Source organism: Pipistrellus kuhlii, unplaced genomic scaffold (assembly GCF_014108245.1).
Source record: "Pipistrellus kuhlii isolate mPipKuh1 unplaced genomic scaffold, mPipKuh1.p scaffold_m20_p_23, whole genome shotgun sequence".
NCBI lineage: Eukaryota > Metazoa > Chordata > Mammalia > Chiroptera > Vespertilionidae > Pipistrellus > Pipistrellus kuhlii.
The window spans coordinates 3,439,787-3,462,314 of record NW_023425522.1 but is presented as its reverse complement, the minus strand read 5'-3'; the positions used below and the strand labels follow the sequence as shown (position 1 = coordinate 3,462,314).

General features: G+C 44.6%; 1 protein-coding gene across 2 annotated transcripts in view; it reads left to right on the top strand.

Moving 5' to 3' along the window:
* LOC118726772 (protoheme IX farnesyltransferase, mitochondrial) overlaps nucleotides 1–22,528 on the top strand; it is a 110,476-nt gene that overhangs the window by 75,765 nt on the left and 12,183 nt on the right. The window contains exon 5 of one of the 2 annotated variants that reach the window (XM_036451915.2): nucleotides 3,090–3,160. The exons of the other annotated variant lie outside the window; for it this stretch is intronic. Coding sequence (XP_036307808.1) covers nucleotides 3,090–3,160 — 71 coding nt within the window. The remainder of the gene's footprint in view (nucleotides 1–3,089; nucleotides 3,161–22,528) is intronic. 2 annotated transcript variants of the gene reach the window in all.

Sequence of the window (22,528 nt, the reverse complement as noted above, 5' to 3'; positions counted from 1 at the left end):
CTATGTCATTGTATCTTCCACCCACACCCTTCCCCTGCGCACCGGGCCGGCGCTGGTGCCCTAGCCAGGACGGTGTGTGGCCGTGGTGGCCGTGGTGGCCGGACTTGTCTTTTGGAGCCATGGGAGCCAGCCTTTCTGCTCTGGCTGCTTGAGGAAGAGTCTGGGCCTGCCTGTGACGTCTCGCCTGCTTCATGGAAAGAGCCCGCGTACAGGCATACACGGTGCAGATTCAAGGCCTGGCATGAGAATCCAATCATTTCTAAAAGCCTGACAACCTGTTGTAAGAGGTACAGCCCCAGTTTAATTTGAGCTAGTCTGGGTTGTTTTCCGTTTGTCTGTGTGTTTCTTTGTTTTTGCTATTTGCAACCCAAGATGTTAGGTTTGCTGGAAGGCAAGAAATGTGAAGGATTATCTGATTGATTGGAAGGAAGATGGTGAGGCAGTGAACTTGAATAAAAAAGATAGATTTTTATGAAGAAAGAGATGTGGAGAAAAATTTTTTTTTTCCTTTTTTTTTTTTTTTTTTTTGAAAATGTAACAGACAGAAAATAAGTTGTGTGCTGACGGAGAAAGCATGGTATTCATTTCTGTGCAGTACGTTGCTCAGATGTTTGAAATTTTTAGTCTTCATGTATTAGAACATTGGAGGCAAGAAGTGTAGACCCATACAGGGTTGACGTAACCTGGAAAGGGCAGAGGTGGAGCCAGGGACCTGACTTGACCCAAGGAATCAATGTTGGGTCACGCCTCCACTTCCCTGTGTCCTTCGCTCCTTTTATAGAAGTAGTTGTTTCCAACTGAAATGTTAATCACGTTATTAAAAAATTATGTAAAGCACAGGGAAAAATGTAAACAGACCAAAGCAAACTATAGGTTCTAAAGTGTTTAAATTTCTCATCTGAAATACTGTGCTTGTGTTTTAAAGATGTGGTCTAAATATCCAAACCAAAGCAGTAAACCTAACTATTAGAAGGCATTACAGAAAATACTGAAAAACAGAATGCAGTAACATGGCGAGCTCTGGCCCCTCCGTGCCAGAGCGTTGCCCAGCCCTCGCTGGAATGAGTCCTCAGTCTGGGTTATGTGGTATTTCTGCCCAGAGGTTGCTTGTCCAGATAAGTGTAAGCATTCAGGGCACAGAAGCGGCTGCCAAGTGATGCACCTGCAGGCCGGTTGACACAGTCCAGTCCTCAGTTCCCATCTTTGGGTGGCTGATTTGCCAGAATGTAGAAAAAAATAATATATTTCTTCATCCAGATGAAATAACTCATTAGAATTCCTGAACTAAGAACTTGCATGTGTACACACACACACACACACACTGACTTGAGAATTACCAAAATAGCTATTAATGCAAGAGTTTGTGTTATATAAATAATATCTTACCAGCATTTAAATAATGTTATTTTTCTTTGCAGTCCTCATTAGTTCTGTGAAATTGAGTTAATGGTTATGAAGGAAAGATTATTTGAAATACCTATGGAATGTGTTTGAATATTGGGAAGGGAGGGAGTGTCAACACAGAACATTTTAATGACTTGTAACTTGAACTAATTCAATAATGAATGTACACTGAGTAGCCAGAGTATTATTATCTCTGAATGCATAATAATCTGGCCACTCAGTGTATATTCTTATAGGCAACGAATGTTTTAACACATAAATTATGTATTATTTTTAAATGAATGTAAGGCGATTTGCAAACATACATATTTTTGCTCTGATGATTTATTTAACAAATTACTTCTTGAGTAACTATTTGCATACCTGTCTTTAACAAGAATATGTAAATTCAGCCCAACTGGCATTGCTCAGTGGTTGAGCATCAGTCAATGAATGGGAGGTCATGACGCGATTCCTGTCAGGATACATGCCCAGATTGCGGGCTCGATCCTCAGTGGGGTGTGTGCAGAAAGCAGCCAATCAATGATTCTCTCTCATCGATATTTCTATCCTTTCCTCTCTCTGAAGTCAATGGATATATATTTTTAAAAAGAATATAAATTCACATACCTCAGGAAGCCTTCCATTTAGATCATTAGATAGAGTGAACATATTGAGAGGTTAGATGCATTTAAATGGTGGCCTTGTTGAAAGTATGGGAAGAAGCCTGTATGAGTTAGGGTTTGATGAGGGGTCAGGACCACGCTGAGTGGTGTGAGGGCTGTGGTCCTGGGAGGTGGGCGGGCTACGATGTTGTTGGACCTGTCCCTGGTGCTGGTCTGACGTAGCAGAGCCATCCATCGGGAAAGCAGAGGAAAGTGAGAGTGACTGCAGCCCACGAGGGTGAGAAAGCTCATGAGAGCAAATGGCACCGTGCGTCTCTCAAGTTTCTAAGCTTGCAACTTGGTGCTACAGGGACTGCAGAGAGCGGTGCACTGTGTGGAGCAGCACGGGCACTCAGCCCGGGACTGGGAGACACTGACGAGCAGGGGTTGTTGGAAGCCCGAGGTCTGGCCGGAGCTGGGGAGGCTGCAGCTCGGTGCTACAGGTGACACAGCAGACCCACGCACGTGTGTGTCTGCAGTAGTGCCTGACCTCACCCCAGTTTCCCTGCGTAAACACAGCTGCCGCTTGCTGCCCACCTCCCCGGTCTCCTGCAGCATCTCCTGTGGCTGCCCCTGAGCTGCAGGTAAACAGGAACGGGCATTCTGGGCAGCGTAGTCCGGCTTAGCTAACCTGCAACGTGGCCATCACGTTCACCTTGTAGGCTTGGCACTTGGATACATCCTGCAGTCATACTTAACTTCCAATAGAGCAGTAGCAAAGCCATGCTTTTGTCAAACACAATGAAAGTATTTCTCTCCCAACCTGAAACAGTGGCTTTGAAGAATGCACCTGTATGTGTAAGTGGTTTCACAGTGGGTAACAGAGGATCTGTGTGTATTCCTGACCATTAATGCAGATGATGTTTACATGCGTCTCCGGGAGCTCTTCCTCCAAATGGTACCAGCAGGGTTAATGTGTACCGTCAAAGTTAAGTGAAATTCACTGTGTATTTACTGTGGGGAATTTTATGGAACTAAAGCAGAAGAGAATTGTTTTGTTTTATAATTAATGTTTTTTATCTTTTTTCAACTTCTTTGCAGTTTTTTGAGGTGCCGTTTGATTCAAACATGAATAGGACAAAGAACAGACCTCTGGTTCGTGGGCAGATCAGGTAAAACCATGAATATAAGTCTCACATTGCAGAACATCCCTTTGCTTATTCATCCCAAATCGTTCCCCGGTCTTTACCTTGAGTCGTGAATTGAAAATAACACGCCCCAAAGGTTTGGATACATTGTGCTCTTAACTTGAACCAGAGCACTTGGAGTGGATCTGAGATTTACAGTCTGTTGTGGGGATAACTCATGCAGTAGACTTACTCATTCAGTTCCATTTCGAGACGTGAATTCTTTCACTTATAGTGGCTGTAAGTAAAAGCATTCCGTTAACACAAATGATTTCCAACACATCCATATGGGGTCACGGAAGAAAGTTATGTCTGAAGCCTTATTTTTTCACATAAACTGATAATGCTGTTTTATGCCTAGCCAATTACTGCCTCCATTACTCTCCTTTTCACCGAATTCAATTAAGTAAAACTAAAAGGCATATAAATATTTTAATATCACTAATGATTAATAATTAAATCTTTTACTTTCTGGAGGCCTTGAAACTGGCACTTAAAATATTTGTAATCCAATAGCGTATTCTCAGCTGAGAAGAATAAAAAGAGCTAGCTGCCTCATCCTGACCAAGACAGAGAGGCCTCTCTCCGGGGTCCAGGCTGTACCCTCATGGAGCTTCCCGTCCATTGGGAGCAAATAACCACACAGGGTGATAACACAATAAAGGAAACAAATGCAGGGATAGGCAGTGAGTCTGTAAAAATGTTCTTAATATTAACTGCTTTTAGCCATACCATTCTTACTGAATTTAAAATGTCATTTTATTGAAAAGAGCAAGAAAGCCAGATGAAAATTTGTAAGAACAGAAATATCATCTACTTCTATTTTATTTCCTTTTGGGAATATAAATAATGCTTCCTGCTGTGATTATAGTTAGAAAATCTCTCAGTATTTTTATTTGAGACAAGTTTTAGGTGGAAGAATGCAAATTCTGTAACTCATCTCAAATGCTGCTCTCACCACAGGTTAAGTCACGCCAGGTTCTTACTTCTTTGGAAATTCTTTTCATTCACTTTTCCTCAGTCATAGTATCCTCTTCTTTAGAACCAGTGGGATAACAGGATAGACCGGGATGTGGTCCTCAGGCATATAGCGTGACTCGATGAAAGCCAGCGGACTCCTAGGAGCTCACCTTACTTAGCCCCGTGCGGTCCTTCCCTGCCCGCCGGGGAGCAGCATGCACAGCACTCCCAGGGCAGCACACAGCCTGGGGATGGTCACAGACAGAGGCTACGGTACAACTGTTAGTCTCATAACTTCACCTTTTGTTTGCATGATAACCTTAATTGCTGTTTTATAGAGCAAGCTATAGGCGGACACAGACTCAAACTTACTTTTATATGTAGGATGTATTTTATTAACTATGTACAAGGAGGTGTTAAGAGTCTGGGGCAGAAGACTTTATATCTTGTCAGTTAGTGTGTATTATGAATCGGTGAATTACTATCACTGCACAGATGTATTATGAGTGGATAGCTGTAGGGGTACACTGGAAAGTCTTACAGACTATCTGCTAACATTTACTTCTCAGCTTTGGTGGTTCTCACATTCACAGTGGCTATTGCACATTTAAGCGCACAGGATAGCCAGTGTATTTTCAATATTTTTTATTTACTTATTTATTTATTTATTTATTTATTTATTTATTTATGTTGGCGTTTACTGCCCCATTTTACTTGGGCTGGTTGCCTGTTGAATCTATACAACAGATGTCATTTACAATCTGGCATGTAAAGTGTGTGTCCTGTTATTGTTGATGGGCAGTAATATAGTAGGTCTGGGAAAGGAATCTTTCCAAGTCTTTTGCCATTGAAAACTATTTCAGCCTTTGTACATAGCTTGGTTTCTATTCATTCTAAAGACATTTATAAACATTTATGAAGAAAATGTATTTCATTAACTTTTTCAAGTGATTGCAATTTACTTTGAAAATTTTTATTTAAGAAACGTGTGCTTGGACTAGCTGGTCTGAGATTTCCGGAGGACCCAGAGGGGCCCTTTGCACATGTGCACCCATCTGACACGCCCCTGCTCTGAGCTCTCGGTCCTCTTTTTCCAGAATGACATGGCACATGTTCAGTGGGCACACACTGAACGCCTTCCAGAGCTGACACAGGAGTCAGTGCTTTTGTTTTCTTGTTTAGTTTACTTTTATTCCAGAAAAGATTTGAGGGATAACACTACAATAGTTAAATAGAGAAGTAGGCAATAAGGGATATAAAAAATAGAATTTGGGATAAATGATAAGGTCACAATGGAAGTTTATCAGATGCACATCTATGTATATAAAAGCCTAATATGAAAATTGTCCCCTCAGGAGTTTGGGAGACTGAGAGTTTGATTATTCATAATCTTATGCGCTGACCACCAGGGGGCGGCTTGGAACGAAGGGAGGCCCAGGTGGAACAAAGGGAGCCAGCAGCTGGAAGGAGGGCCCTGGCCAGCAGCTGGAAGGCTGTGTGGCCCTGATCGCTGGCCAGGCCTAGGGACCCTACCTGTGCACGAATTTCAAACACCGGGCCTCTAGTAGTTAATAAGTCTGGCCTGTCCATTTCATTGTGCATTTCCTGGTAACATCATAGCTACAGACATCCTATTGCTGGTCCTAAGATAGATGATGTTCAATTTCCCCCAATTTGCAGGTAATAAAACTGAATCATGAATAACTGACAGAACAAAAATTTTACCTAGTCCATTTGACTGCTCACCCTGCTCATAACTGTCTCTAAAAGAGCATTGTCCCTGAGAACAAAACAACATTCAAGGGAGACCCAACCTCTGCCTCTTTTTAAAAATAAGAAGGGACACTTGGTGATGATATTAGAAGAATGTCCTCCTGAATTCCGTAGACCAAAGAAATAGCAGATTTCTAAGGCAACCTGGTGCAAGCCAGAGACAAAATATCAAAGAGCAAACAGCTCCTAGTGAGAAGCATTTAGACTCTGTGGTCCTGACACCGTGGGGGGATAGGGGGCTCTAGGCCAAGCATAACAGCCCAAGGATGTGAGTCTAGCAGCTGGTCCCAGATCAGACTGAGACAGTGGGAGGAAGAGGAGGGAGGGTGCAGTGTTACGTGTATATCAGGTGACAGCTGGAATCGAAAAGATAATGTAGGGGAGAGTGCTGAGCCACATGGTGAGATTGCAAAATATGCTCAATCTATTGGCCACACATTTGTATTTGCTGAGGAGAGTCCTGGTTTACACCTCTTGTCTCAGCAAAATTATTGTTTTTGATATATTTTTATTGATTTCAGAAAGGAAGGGAGAAAGAGAGAGAGAGAGAGAGAGAGAGAGAGAGAGAGAGAGAGAGAGAGAGAGAGAGAGACATCAATGATGAGAGAGAACCATTGATCTGTTGTCTCCTGCACACACTACAGCGGGGATCAAGTCCACAACCCGGGCATGTGCCCTGACTAGGAATCAAACAGTGACCTCCTGGTTCCTAGGTCAACGCTCATCCACTGAGTCACACTGGCTGGGCCCTCTCACTCTCAGCAGTGTCCAGTTTGGATGATAACTGTATGCCATATGATAGTGATGACTGTGATAATAGAATTTCCTTATTTTTAAGGCTATTTCATACAAATTCCAATTGCTTATTTTGCACTAAAGAGGAAGAAATACATAAAAGGAAAGTGTGATGTATGTAAATCAGTTTGTAGGTAGACAGTGCAATGCAGGTGTCTTTGAATTGCTTTTTAAAAGTGACACTCAATATCTTTATGTTTTCTTGTAAATTGGAAAAGAATAAGATCAACTGACTTGTTTGGATGTTTCTGGCAAAAATGTCACGGCTCTGAATGACTGTTTTGAGGAAAGTTGGGTTTAGAGCTCCCTTTTATTCTCTGGCCAAGAGCACGCCTGAAATTGCGTGTGTCACCTATTGGGAACTTATATTGAAGGTGAGGAAACCCACGGAAGAAATCGCATTCCTGTAATGTAATGAAGATGAGCTCACCTTCTTATCAGACAGGCAGATTTGGTTAATCCAATTTTAACTTGGTGCCTAGAGGAAGTTAATTTGCAGCTTTTTAAAATGTATGTACTAGAAAACTTCACAGTCTTCAGATATTCTTCATATGGAAATTTAGAATGTTAGGTGACTCTAAGCATGGGCAAGCCATTGAATTGATCTTTCCACACCACCACTTTCTCACATATATGGGTCAAAATTCCAACCATGTTCGCCTTACACATAACGTTTTAGGGATAACAGTAAGAGCAATAAAATCCTGTAAATACCAGTTCGTTGTTGAGGAATGGGTTTCAAACTCTAGAGAAATGTAGCTTTGTTTTCAGAACTGTTATCTGTTTTCAAAATTTGCTTTAAAATAAATATTTCCATGTTTGTCAGGCAAGTCAGATTAGTTTACAGGGAGAGGGGGAAGGAAGTTACATGTTTGCATTATTATGCCTGAGTGGGCCCAGCAGTGGCAGGTGGGCAGTTCCTGAGTCTTTCTTCATGCTGTCATCATCAGTGCTTGTGGAGGGTGCTGTCACTGAAGAGTGTTCTGGTTGCTCAGCTTCCTAAGAGGTAAAGGACACCGTCTCCATCCTCTTAGCATTACCGGAGGAGAAGGCAGTGCGCATGCATGAGGACATGAGTGCCTGCAAAGGTTCCTCCACTCAGCAGTGCGTGTTTTCAGTGCGCCTGCCAGCCGCCTGCGCTTGACAGTGTGGTGCGGTGGTGAATACCAGGAGAGGGGCGTGCTAAGTGATGGGCACAGGTGGAGAACTTAACCCAGACTGAGGAGTTGGGTGGCTGGGAGGGCGTGATGTCTTAGAACTTGAACCAAAGGATGAGGAAGAATGAGCTGCCCTGGCAGTGCCTTCCCAGACTTCTTTCTGTTCCTCCACTTCCTGCTCCTTTGCTGGTGGTCCTCAGCCTCCTCCTCATCTCACTCCATCCAGACACTGCATTCTATCTGCTGTGCCTCCGGCCCAGATCGCCCGGGCCCTTGGAAATCTCTTTAGGGATGCCCCTGGAGACATCTAAGGTCCCAATTCATCATGTTCTCCCCCAAATTTTTTCATTATAATTGTAACTTTACATCAGAAAGTCAGGCGCCTGTAAGTCATTCTGGGTGTTCTTTTCCTTTTACTCCCTTCACCTGATTGTCCTAGGAGCCATGTCTTTTCAGGCCCCTCCATCACCCGCAGTCTGTGCCCTGGCCCGGGCTGCCGTCTCGGACCATCAGCAGTTCTCTGCTGGTTGTTACAACAGCATCCCAGCCGGGCTCTCCTTCTCTTGAACCCTTCTCTTCCCTCCCACTCAGCTGGCAGATAGGGGTTTCTTAAACGATCACATTTCTGCCTAAAACTTTGGGGTTTCCTAAATATATTTAAGATAAATTCTTATTTTAAATTCTTCACCATATCATAGCAGGCCTTTCAGGGTCTGATCCTTCCCGTCCTCCCATCTCATCCTCACTCTGCGCATTTTTCTCTTTCATCCTCTTCCTTACGTGTGACCGAGTGGAACTGCTGGTGTTGTCCTGAAGGGCCATGCTTTCCCTCGTCTCCACCTGGTGTGCTCACCTGCTCTTGCACTGCCTGGCTGGGGTTCATGCCGAGTGTTCCTTCCCCTGGAGGGGACAGCTGTCTCCATACCCGGGGGAGATGGTGGTGGGTGTTTTGTCTCTGTTCCTTGAGCGCCCCTGTCAGAGCACCCCTGAGCACACGCCCTGTCTGTGTCCTCTGCTCTGATTACCGCACTGAGGGAGCTCCGCCAAGGCAGGGAGTGCATGCACTGCACAGGGCACTGCGGGTCCCAGGAGTGAGCAGAGAACTATCGCAGGTCCAGCGGGAGCTCTGGGCAGCTTGGACCAGGTGGACACGGCAGAGGTGACATCTTGCTGTCCATCAGTTCAGAATTGAGGCCGACCCCTGTTGTGTTAAATTGTGTCTACTTTCCAACGCATTTCCCATGGATCATCACAGCTCTGCCCCTCCCCGCCAGCCTCTGTCTTTTCTCTGCCCTGCAATGTTTGTTCCTTAAAGAGTATTTCTGTCCCTTCTGCTTGTACGTCTACCTTCCTTAAATTCTGTAGCTCTTTGTACAGGGACCACAAAATTGATCGTAAGGCAGAACAGCAAAGGGGACGTGAGAACCTGACCCTGAGGAGACGCAGCCCAGGCCAGTCACATCCTCACAACCAACGCAGCAGAAGCACTCGAGGTTAATCAGGCAGAATGGCGAGACCCTGCAGGGATGCGCCCTTCAGAATTCTTCATCTCCTCCGAGAGTCAGGGGCTGTGAATGCCCAGCCACTAAATATAGACTTTCCTTTTGTTCCCCCTTTTTACGTAATTCAGTGATTCTCAAACTTTAGTGGATGCAGTTATTTTTTCTTTCTTTCTAGAATTGTATACACGTAACCTTATGTGTCCTTTCTGGATGACTTCAGGAGACTTCGTAGGAAATTTGAGTATAATACACATCCACCTTAGGACTGACCTCAATAAACTCCGTAGACTGCAGCTCTAGGAGATGCACGAGCATCCGGCCCATTGCGCTTGATTGCCAGTCTTGGGCTGCCTGCTTCTCCTTTGGTGGGGCCGCTGCCTTTTGTTTGTATTGTTTCAGATGATGGAGAAAATGACATTGAATATATATAATAAAAAAAATAGTAAGGTCGTTGACTGTTCTTGAAATTGTCAATTACAATGTAAACATACCCTTTATATTTAGGCAACAGAAATTATCTTTAATTTTTTTAGAATCAAAGGGGAAAATCTTTACACCTAAAATACCAGTTAATGAGAATAAAATCTATAAGATTACATTGTAATTTGTTTTATATCCCCAAGGAAAATTCAGAGGGCAGTACTTTATCTCTTTATTACCTACATAAAATGCCAATTCTGTATGTCTAAAGTAGCACAATGACCTGGCCAGCATGGCTCATTGGCTGAGTGTCTAACTATGAACCAGGAGGTCAAGGTTCGATTCCTGGTCAGGGCAAAAGCCTGGGTTGTGGGCTCTATTCCTGATGTGGGGCATGCAGGAGGCAGCCAATCAGTGATTCTCTCTCATCGCTGATGTTTCTATCTCTCTCTTCCTCTCCCTTCCTCTCTGGAATCAATAAAAATAATTTTCTTAAAAAAAATAAAATACCACAGTAAAAGAAAAAAAGAAGAAAAGAAGGAAGGAAAAGATTGTCTCTCTTATCAACTACCTGGGGAAATACTGCTTTTTCAGATTTAAATTCATCTCCACTTTGCAGGGACACGAAGTTATTAGTTGCTCTGTCTAGTCTAGGGTTTTACTATGATTGCAGGTGGTTAATAGAAACATCCCTCTGCAGCTTCCATTTACCAAATGGGATTCCTATGGAAACACTTGACCCCGTGGCTTTCTGCTTTTTACGTCAGCTCTGGGCCTGGATGGTGGAATTATTTATCAGTCTTTAATGGCTGGAGGCCGCCTGGTGGATTTGAGCTCATTGCCCCTCGCATCACTCCAGCCCCCGGATGCACAGGATAAGCTCGGAGTCAGGCGCATTAGGCACCACTTGCTCCAGCGTCTGCCTCTGAGGACGTCTGGAGAGAAGGGCCCCAGAGGGCCAGGGTGGCGCTGCCTTGCCTCCAGCCTGGCTCCTCACCCCAGGCTGAGCCTGTACACGTGGAGCCAAACCACTGCATCTGCCCTGCCTGAGCGTAAGCACCACAGCTGCCCAGCCAGAGGGTCCCCGATGCTGGCAGAATGGACGCATGCATGATAGTAGGACTAGTCATGGGCAAAACCTAGATGCGGTTTGTCTGACACCTCACAGTTCTCTGCCATTCTTACATCCTCTCCAGTAACTTTTTTCCTTTCACCCTATGTATCACACCAGCACCCAGGTCCTCGAACTCCTCCACTTCAGGAAGCTCTGTGGTACTTGCAGCGTTGGCTAATGGGATAAGGATTTAGTAGTTTTAGGGTGGCCGTGAGGGCGAGTGAGAACAAGGTGTAGGTACAAGTGAATATCCCCACTAGTTCTTCCTAAGATTCTAGCTGCCAGAATCTAACACCTGTTTGGGGAGTTGTGAGACCCCATCGGCCTGTAGGGCCCGTTTTTGCCTTATGTTCTGTGTGCCTAAGACCTGGGGCCAGCTTGCCTGGAGCAGGTGTGCAGCTCAGCCTCACCCCGGGGTCTCTCGGTGCCTCTTCAGCCCCACACTCTGTCCTAAGAAATCTACTAGTCAGCTTTCTTCTGTTCTCTTCTTGTAGGCAGATTGCTAGGGGTGGTCCGCGCACCATTCCTTGATTCCCCCTCACTGTGCACCTCTGCTTCTCTCTGTACTTGCCCTTCATCCTCTCTCTGGTTTGCTCTTGTGACCCACTTTCACTTTAAACTGACGCATCATCAACTTGGTGACCTCAGCCGGAGCCCCAAGGTCTTCCAGCTGAATCCTCTGTCCCATTCCAGAGCCTTCGAGAGAAGATGGGATGGCTCAGCTTGGGCCAGACATTTCATCCCTAGTGCACAGTCCCTGTGGCGATGGATAGGGTGTGGGGACAGAGCACCCAAGGCTACCCCTGCTCCTGCCAGGGCTGCCTCTGCAGAGGGGAGCTTCACTCAGCCAGGCGTGGTCTCAGGCCCCGATTAACTTATCCAGCTTTCACCCCAGTACACATTTTACATCCAGTTCTCCCATGGTTTGCAGTCTAAGGTAGAAATTCTTAAATCTAAAATTAACTCCGTCCTCTTGTCTCAGACATACAGGGGTATGTGTCTTCCCTCAGCCTTCCCTATAGTTTGAAGGAACTTTAGACTGTATCTTGATTCTTTCAAAGAGGAAATTTTCTGTTTTATGTCTCTGATTTTGGTCTGTCATCTTTATCTAAATTGAAGTCCCTCAGACTTAAATTTGTAATGTATTTACACATGTATTTTTTTTAAGTAATAATCTTTTTTTCTGGTCTATCCTAATTAATATTCATCTTTCTTAAGAATGTCAAAGCTTAATGTCTCTTCTATACATTTTAGAATTAATAATTCCCTTGTCTAATACAATTCATTAAGAATGTATTGATTACCTATAATGTTACCAGCAGCACTGTCTGTTCTGTTTTTATAATGCTCAGTAGGCTTATAATCGCAGTGAAAAAATTAGCCAGATGTATAAAATACTTAGCAGACAGGACGGAGGAGCCCATAAACATGTAGTGAATGAAATGAATGAGTTGGCACAAACACCAAGTTCTCCCGGAGGTCAGAGAGAGAGGCGGCAGGCAAGGACAGCCTGGCCAGGGGGAGCTTCCTGAGGAGGAGCCTGTGGCAGGCAAGGACAGCCTGGCCAGGGGGAGCTTCCTGAGGAGGAGCCTGCGCTGGGCCATCTTCCTTGTTATTTTAAATCATCTTTATTTTCTCTACATCTCCTTTGATTAGCTGTTTTTCAGCTTGGCGGTGTTGACAGGGAAATAATACATGTCAGCATTAGTTTTTCCAACTTAATGGATCAGATGGGAGTGATCCATAACTTCTGAGCTTTGGGTGTGGGCTGTAAGCTGGAGATAGAGCGATAAGGCAGAGTGAAAGGTTACTTAGAGGAGAAATTTAAACACTTGGAATTGGGGTTGGCCAATACCTGGTGTTTCATGAATGACAAAGATTGAGTTTTAAAAATAAAATGGATTATTTAGCTGGCATTATTAACGCAAAGAACAGGTTTAGCCTAAGTATTATAGGGATTTGCAGGAGACATTTTTCAAATTTACTGAAGGTTTTACCAGTAAGCACTTAAGCAAATGTAAACGTTTTGTGGGCTGCAGGGGAGCTGTGAACATTAGTCATCGGCAGTCACACTGGGCTCACAGTGCTGGCCAGGCTGCCACTCTGCACTGCTCCCGAGGTGGCTGTGATCAGTCTCCATCGCTGCCTCCTGGATAGATTGCAAATAAGAACGTAAACATTTTATAAGTGTAGGAATTTCTGTTTTTGCTGTTAGCTAGTCATTTGAAGTGACAGGAAAAACAAATTTTGTCTCGACTTAATCATAGTGGTGCTGACATAGAGAACTCTGACCTTATCATTCAAGGTTATGAGCCACAAAATGATGAGTCAACAACAAGGTTTTGTGCAGGTCAGTCAGGCCTGGTTGTCATGGGGGGTGAAGGAGAGGAGCACCAAAAGGCATCTTCCTCCCAGGTCAGGTCAGAGAGGAGAGAGCATTCATGATTATCCTGAAGCATCGTGACTCATGAGCATTTGTTGACAGTAATCCTGAGATGGAGGTTCTTCAGTTCTCATGACCCTTCTTATAACCATGAAATAATCAGGTATTTTAATAAATCCTATCTAATACAAGGGTGATATGCAAATTAACTGTCACTCCATTACAAAGATGGTGGCGCCCATAGCCACAAGATGGCAGCGCCCAGTTCCCTCCACCCTCCAGAGTCCCCCCAGTCCTGGGAGTGGTGGGGGAAGAGGGGTGACCACTGAGAGCAGGCAATGTGAGCGGCCTGGCGAAATGCTTGCTTCATCGCCACAGCCATGAGGCAAGCGTTCTGCCCCCGAGGCAGAGTAGCCAGGGCCAGACCCTTGCTTGAAGGCAAGTATCCCACCCCGGCCCCCAGCGGACTTCTGGGTAGCACACACACGTGGCCTTCTATATGGAAGCTCAGCAAGCACATCCCTCCTGGCTATCCCTTAGGCTTGCTGCTTAGGTTGTCTTTCCTCCTGTGTCTGGAGGGAGAGGCTGAGGACCCGCCATTACTGGGTGTTGCTGTCCCTAGGACCACAGCACCACCAGCAGCAGGGCGCTGGCACCCTCCGGAGTTGGGTGCTGCTGTGGGGAGCAGTGCCCACTCTGGGATCCACCTGGGCCTGGCGTGTTCCTGGGAGGCAGCTGGGAGCAGACAGATCCTGGGCTCAGGGAGTAGGGGCTGGGGTAGGGAGCAAGCAGGAGAAGAGGAGGACAGGGTGATTCATTCCAAAGGATCTCACTCCAAGGCCTCATTCAAATCCAGAAAGCTCTCCTGTGATGTCAGAGCCTCAGTTCTTGCCTCAGGCTTCTGACTCCCCCACCCTTAGGCCCCTTAGGCCACAGCTCACCAGCTTCAGGGAGGGAGGATGCTTGAGAAACAGGCCTGTCTGGGTGGAAAAGAGTGCTTGTGGGAGCATCCCTCTGTTCTCTTCTGTCTGTTTTCTCTCTGTAAACCCCATTTCCGGTTTTCTGCCCTCTTTCTAAGGGTGACCTGGCTTTGGCAGCAAAAACAGACTCCTCTACAGTTTCACAGCAGACCTCATGGACTGATTCTGTTGCCTCACCCTCAGAAACCAACAGGTGTATATTCATGTTCCCACGTAAAAACATTTAAACCTGTAGAGCACACATGTCAAACACAAGGCCCGCGGGCCAAATCCGTCCCACCAGGCCTTGCAATGTGGCCCGCACTGCGCTGTCATCACTGCACTCCGCTGCGTTTCCATCACAATGACAGTTTCTGACTGTTCAGTAAACCATTCGGCCCGCGATTTAGGCTGGATTTTAGATTTTGGCCCCTTCTCTGATTGAGTTCGACACCCCTACTGTAGAGAACTCCCATGAGTTTACTTGAACCAAACTGTCCACACTTTCTGGGAAGCAGAATTTCAAGGGGTTGGGACAATGATCTGGAGAATGGCTGTTTTTTTGCTTTGTGTTATTCATTCTTCTTCTTTATTTTTAATTTAATATATTTTCATTGATTTCCGAGAGGAAGGAAGTGGGAGAGAGAGAGACAGAAACATTATCAGTGAGAGAGAATCAGCAGTTGGCTGCCTCCTGCATACCCCCAACTGGGGATCAAGCCCACAATGAGGCAAGCGTCCTGCCCCAGCTGAGGAAAGCCTCTGGGCAACAGGCACAGAGTGGCCAAGCCCTGCAGAGGGTAGTGGGCCTAAGCCGTCAGGGCTCCTGGATTGGAGAGGGCTCCCTTGAAGCCCCCCAGATTGGAGAGGGTGCAGGTCAGGCTGATGCAGGAATTTCATGCACTGGGCCTCTAGTATAAATATAAAGAATTACCTATCATATAGTAACTAAATTGATCATTTGTAGCCACTTGAGAAGTCATAACAGAAACACCTTTTACTAATCCGGAGCTATTTGGTCTAATGTCCTTATATTTAATTCCTTCTCTTTTCAAGTAACATGATGATCAAATGCTCTTCTCACTGATCGGTGTTATGTGAGCCTGTGAGTGAAGACAGTGCTCTCGTTTGCATGGTTGGTAAAGGTTTGTTTCAGCAACGTTCTGAGCCCGTCTTGGGTACAAGGACTGTGAAGATGTGTAGAGGACAGCACTGAAGAGGAAGGGAGGGAGGGGACGAGGAGGGGAAAGGCCCAGGGAAGGCGCTCTGGGAGGGCTTGTCTGCTGTCTAGGCTGATGCTTAAGGGAAGAGGCGGAAATGCTCCCAGGAAAGAGGGGACTGTTGGGAGGTGAAGTGGGAGGCTGTGAGTCCTGGGGCCGAGGGCCTGGTGCAGGGCTCAGGGAGCGCTGGCACCTGGACCAGGGCTGCAGGGTGCAGCAGCGGGCCAAGTCCTGAAGAGGCACTTTTTGTTTGGCCTGCTGTGCTGCTCTACATTTGCCAACATTAAAAATAGAAAAATTTAACATAAAGCCCCAGATTTCTGGGTTTCTTGGCACATTTCTCCATGGTATCTGCTAGCCAAACCTGAATAGCAGTTCCCACAGTCCTCACCACTCTAATTTTCTTTCAGTAGGCCCCATTTTACTCCTTTCTACGCCAGCCTGGCCCTGTGGTGTCTGTTTGCACACACTGCCCTACACCAAGGCCCGGTCCTGAGTGGGCGCAGGAGATGGAGTTACTGTGTCTGCATCTTATGTAGGTGAACTGAGATGCTGCTCCTTTTTTCTCTTTTTTTTTTTTTTTTTTTACATAAAATCTTGTAAATTAAAACGGACTAGAGGATGAAGCCATTGGCCCAGTCAGGAAAGGGAAATATGTGCTTCCTTGCATCAGGAGTAATGGAGCTGGGACCGTAGAGGCCTCCGGAGGTGGTCCTGGGCAAGCACCAGGCACTGAGAGGAAGCCCTAGCCTGGACCGCTGGCTGGAGGTGACTCTGTCATGGGTGGATGGGATAATGGGAGGCTCCCCTCTGAGAACCCAGCCTTCCCAGTCTCCCCTTTGTGCATTGCTGACCCGAAATGCAAACTGAATTGATATCACAGACTCGGGTCCCCATCGTTTCCTCCTGAATTAGAAGGCTGGGCCTCGGAGATCAGTAGTGGAGGGTCATCAAAGCTTTTTTGTTTATTTGTTTATCTCCCTTGTAGATTAATAAGATGCCTGTCATTTAAAAAAAAAAAAAAAAAAAAAAACTCATCAGCTCAGACCTGCTTTGTTTTTTCCCTTGAAGAAAGTTTTTCTAATATAATGCACAGTCCCTGTGTTCTGAATATAATCATGCCCAAAATACTTCCTTTTTCTTGAATTTCTTTTTAACATGTTTAGACATTTAATTTAACTTTTAAGCAGGTTGCTCTCATTTTTATGTAATTGATAGCTTTCCAAACACTGCTGTAATCAATTTTCTTTTGTGTCCTCTCTTTCTTCCTACTTCCTTAAATTTCCATCAGTCCTCTGCTGCCTACAGTACCTATCACTTGAGACTTCTTCAGAAATAGAAGATTCCTAAATAAGAGTGTGGGAAGATGTTTTTAGAACAGTTATCTTTGTAGACTTTCTCAAAAAATGCAAGCCAAAACTCAAATGTCAAATTTACACATGAAATTAAAGTTAAGTTAGTTCGATTTGATTAAGGTTTGGGGTTTTCTTTTGTTTTTGAAGAAAGGAAATTTTATTTTGTAATTAAAAAATCTTTTGTGCTGAAATAATGAGCCAGAAGTACGAGATTAATTTTTGTGTAAACCAATTACCTGCAGAGCTGCTTAAAATATAAAGCTTTATTGGCTTAACATCATAACGTTTCTTCACCCTCTCTGACACGCTGCTTACACAGAAAGGCCACATCTCTCCAGCAAGTTATTTTAAAAGTCAGGTGATTTAAATTACATTTATTAAGTGCAATAAATAGAAATCAAATTTTAAAACTTGTATATTTATTCTCATTTGTTCCTAATTTTTATAGAAAATTCCCCTTTGATCAGGCTAACTAAGGATTGGCGTTTAGTAAGCAAAGAAGTATTGTGTTTTAAAGGAGGAATAAATAATTCATAGAAACGTGTTGACAGATTTCCCCTCCCTCATAGTCTATTAGTTTCTTCCCGAGGTAGCCTGGGGCAGGGAAGGCGGCCGGGAAGGATCTCAGGCACTGATGCTCGGTGGAAAGATGCCGCAATTTAAAATGTAATTCCGTTTTGGATATGAGTTGGAAATAGGTCATCACTCAACCCTCAGCATGAGCCATAAACCTATTTGCATGAGTGAGTGAATGAATACAAATTGTTTCTTTACTTCAAGGAAATTATTAGATTTTTTTTTTCTGCCACCATGTTCCTCCCCTCCTCCCCCATCAAATAGAACTGTTTTCTTTATTCACACATTTGTTCCATTTTATTAAAAATTAGAATGTTTTTGCAATGTCATCATGCCCCATGCACCTGCTTTTCTGATCTTTTCTGTACACATTTCCTGGAGTGGTACTCCAGGGAGCGCCGCTCCCAGAGACATGAATTTCTCTGTCCTAATGAAGGCCATCGCACCACGCTGTAGGTGTGCAAGAGCAACGGTTCTTAAAAACAGTCTGCAAGTGACAGTCTGTCTGTTCTCGGGCTGCTTTATTTTTTTTGTAATTTGATATAATAAAATTAAATTCTTAATTTAAAGGTGTAATTGAAAATAAAAATAGTTTTGCCATTTTAATTCACAGCCATCATTTATCATTTATAATTGAGAAATGACATTCTTGAGTATGTGTATATATATATATATATACACACACACACATGCTTTTTTGAGTTTAAAAAAAATAAATCAATGAAAACAATTTATTTTAAGTTTATCTGCCCCTACTTCTAACTTTAAATAGGCCCATCCTATTTAAATACATAATTCTGTATTATTTCACCTGTTCTCTTTCTGATAGATGATTTTATCATTTGAGAGTTTGTAATACTTGTGTTTATTTGTTTAATGTCTACCTTTCTTTCTAGACTAAACTTTGCTGTCTATTTTGTTCTCAGCTGTATACCCACACTTAGCATTGTGGCTAACTTTATAGGCAATGAGAAATTTGAAGGAATGAACAAATGAACACTACGTTGCTTTACTTACATTATTGTAGTAGTATTTGATTTTTATTATGTAGTAAGTTGTCCCTATTTTACAAATAAAGAAACTAAACTCTAACTCGTTATAATTAAACAGCTAAATAGGGTAGAACCCGCCTCCCCCGTGGTCTTGTCACTGAGTTTTTTGTATAAGCCAGTTTGACTAAGGTTTCAGTCTTGACAAATAGCAGAGCCCTAATATATCCCTTACTTTTTCATTGAGAAACCAAGAATCAGAGAGGTTTGATAATCAGCCCAGTTTTACATACCCAGCGAACATCAGAATCAGAACACAGCCTCAGCAACCCGCTTCCTATCCAGAATGCTTATTTAGGCTACTGCGTGCCAACCCCACATAGCAGTGCTGGTGAAGAACATGAACGCATTTCTGGAGACACATGGGGACCATCGTACAGTGAACCCCATATCCCACCACCCAGGGGCTGAGTTGTCTACTATTTGCCACACTTGCTTCATCTCACCCTTGAAAGGCCAAAGCACGTTCAGCTGGATGGCCACATTCAGTTAGGGCAGCTGAAGCACAGAAGTGGAGGGATACGCCTGTGGTCCCTCAGCTGATAACAGGACTAGTTTGCTGCCCTGTGTTCTTCCCCCTGGAATATGTCAAAAGCAAACTGACAATGGAGGGAGAAAAAAAACAAATGAGGAACATTTGTAATAATATGAGCAATAAAGATTTATTTAAAAAAAAAAAAAAAAAAAAAAAGCAAAAGCAAACAAAGTGGTGACCTGCCGGGCCAGCCATAGTCAGCATTGAAGCCAGGTGACAGTGGAGGGCTCAGCTCATCAGAAGTGGCAGCTGAAGCCAGCATCACCCTTGTAATGGGTGCAGTGGGTCTCTGACTTGAGCAAGCCTCCACGTCGCCTGGATTCGTAGCAGGGTCCCAAGGGATGCTACACTGTGAGTCCAGGGACCACACTTAGCTAGAACCCTAGGTTCTCCCAGAAGTTTGTGCTCAGTCCTCTCCCCTCAGCCCAGGAAACAAAGGTAGCCTGCTTAGCCTGCCTTCTTGTCTGCTCTAGAAATTAGACCTTTGAGTAGCATCTGAAAAGTAAGTGAATTTACATGGTAAAAGGGAGCAAAAGGAATTAAAATGGTAAAGGCTAATGGGGGAAAAAAAAAAAAAAAAAAAAAAAAACCTTTTTTTTAATTTTAAATAAAGAATAAATGCCATAGCTGGTGTTTCTGAGTGGTTGGCGCATCAGCCCTAGCACCAAAGGGGTTCGATTCCCCGTCAAGGGCACATCCCTGGGTTTCAGGTTTGCCCCATATCCCCACAGGGGAACACGTCCTGGAAACAACCAGTTGATGTGGTCTTTCGCATGTATGTTTCTCTCCCTCCCTTCCACTCTCTGAAAAGCAATGGGGGGAAAATCCTCATATGAGAATTTAAAAAGATAAACAAATGATAAAAGGAGAAATAACTCTGGGTGTGTCTATCTGTCTGTCTGCCTTCCTCTCTCTCTCTACAGCTGTGGGATACTTTCCATACCCATTTAGGAATAGGGGGAGCAAATGAGGCTTTGATCAGGGCTGAGCAGTGTGATTGGGAAGAATAATTGAGCTAAAATACCACATAAGTCAGTGACACAATTGTCACCCGGGCCTTGCTCTGGCCCTGGCCCTGGTGAGTCAGTTGTGTTGGCCTGAGGGAAGAAATGAGCTTCTCTAATCTCTGTATCAGGAATAGATTTCTTTAAAACAGTTAAACTTAACTTTAAATCACCACCTTGTTCAAAGATTTTGTGGTAAATCAGACTTTAAAAAATAATCCACTCGATATCATTTCTCCTTATCCCAAAACCATCATTTCTGCAAGTCCTCCTACTTACAGTTTCACAAAGAATTTGCTTCTGTTACTGACGTATTTTCATTATGTACAAACCCTGCCATTTATGGAGATAAACCCTTTGTTTATCTAGCTCTTGTACTCTACCTTATTTTAGACAAAGCTCTGTTAACTTGTAAGGCTATGTAAAATAGGACAAAATTGTCCAGAAGCCCAGCAGACGTGGCTCAGTGCTTGAGTGTTGACCTATGAACCAGGAGGTCACAGTTCAGTTCCAAGTCAGGGCATATATTTGGGTTGCAGGCTTAATCTTCAGTGTGGGGTGTGTAGGAAGCAGCCAATGAATGATTCTCTCTTTTCACTGATGTTTCTCTCTCCCCCTCCCTTCCTCTCTGAAATCAATTTTCAAAAAATTATATTATAAAATTATATTTTTAAAAATCTACCGCATGAAAAGAAGACTTGGGAGAGATAAGGTAAAGCCAAAAATAATCAATCTGAAAATGCAGACCATGGCCACCCCTGTGAGTCTAAGAGCCACAGGGGAAGGGGCGCCTACTCTCTGCTGCCTTGGTCCACGCCACCAGCGTATTTGGGAACATCAGACGGTGGATTGACGAGCTAGCGAGGCGAATTCTGTGCCTTTCAGCTAGCATGTGATAAACACACGCCACGATTCTTTCTCCTCGAAATGTCTGACGTGATTTCCCTTGTGAGGCGGAGGATGCACGTCTATTGCTGATCATGCTGGCAGGCGGAGCAAAGCAGGTCTGATCTCTTCTTGCCCTGGTTGCAAATGCTGGCCCTGCCCTGCCTGTGCCCAGAGGCGATGTTAGATGTCTGGCTGGGCCTTCCCGACCTCTGCTCTCTGCCCCACCTCCACCCCTACCCCCACCCCCACGCTGCACTCCAGGCGGGTGGACCCTGCCCTGCTGGCTCCCTGCCTGGATCCCGCCTCTGCCCTTGTTCTCCCACCCACCCATCTGCCAGGTCTGTTTGCAGGTCACTATTTCCTGGGACCTTCCCTGGGCACCCTCCGCCCCTCTCTGTCCATCGGTCTCCCAGGCTGCCATCTCCTCTGCTGACACACGACTGTTGCTGCCTGGTTCCTGCCTGCCAGCTCCCACATTCTATCCGGGCTTTTTAGTGCTTTCCAATCATTTCTATCTCAAGGGGTACCATAGAAAGTCAGGCTATAGTACAGTATGGCAAACTGAAGGAACTTTCCTTTATATATATATATATATATATATATATATATATATATATATATATATATATGTGTGTGTGTGTGTGTGTGTGTGTGTGTGTGTGTGTGTGTGTTTTATTTTAGAGGAAAAGCAAGAGGATGAGAGAGATAGAAACATCAATGATGAGAGAGAATCATTGATTGGCTGCCTCTTGCACATCCCCTTCTGGAATCAAGCTTGTAACCTCAGCATGTGCCCTTGACCAGAATTGAACCTGGGATCTTTCAGTCTGCAGGCTGACGCTCTATCCACTGAGCCAAACCAGCTAGAGCTGCAGGAACTTTCAAACCCAATAGGAGTCTGCTCCCCGCTAAAGGAAGCTGGCTGGGGGTCCCAGCTCACAGCAGACCCGAGAAATAAGGGAGTCAGTGAGCCCTGTTGCACCAGTGCGGGCCCCCCCGCCCCCCCGGGGGAGCTCTGGGCCAAATGAGGAGCCAGCGAGTGACCTGAGTCCAGGTCCTGCTCCCGAGCTATTTCCTTAGTGAGTCTCCGTGTCTCATCTATAACAGGAAGGCAAGACTGTCTCATAGCCAGGCTGTACTTGGTTCATTTTGTTTTGTGTTCAATGCCGTTCCCAGTGTTGATACAAGTCCTGGAAACAGGCTCCCTCCGATGCCGCCCGTGGAAGATAAACCAGTGTAACCTCCTGAGTGTAGGTGGGTGGTGCAAGTCCAAATCCCTAAAACGTGCAAAATGCCTGAAGTCTGGCTTAACAATCGCACATCTAGAAACTTACCCTCAGAGTGTATCCTGATCGGGGCTGTGAATAGCGGTCTGTCTGTAAGGTATGCGTCCCGACATTTTTTCTATGTAAAGAAATGGAAAAATACCAAGTATCCAAACAGGGCCAGGAGATGGAATTAATTGTGGTATAGCCATAGAATGGGCCACTGTGTAACTAATGATGATGATGTAAAAGAACTCCTAATGGCATGGGGAAATTATTAAGACATATTGAAATTAAGTAAGTAACAAAACCACAATTCAGTACATTCTTGGTTGTACATTCTCGGTTATTTTTTAGGTAGCTATGTTATTAAGAAAAGGCTAGAAAGAAAGAAACCA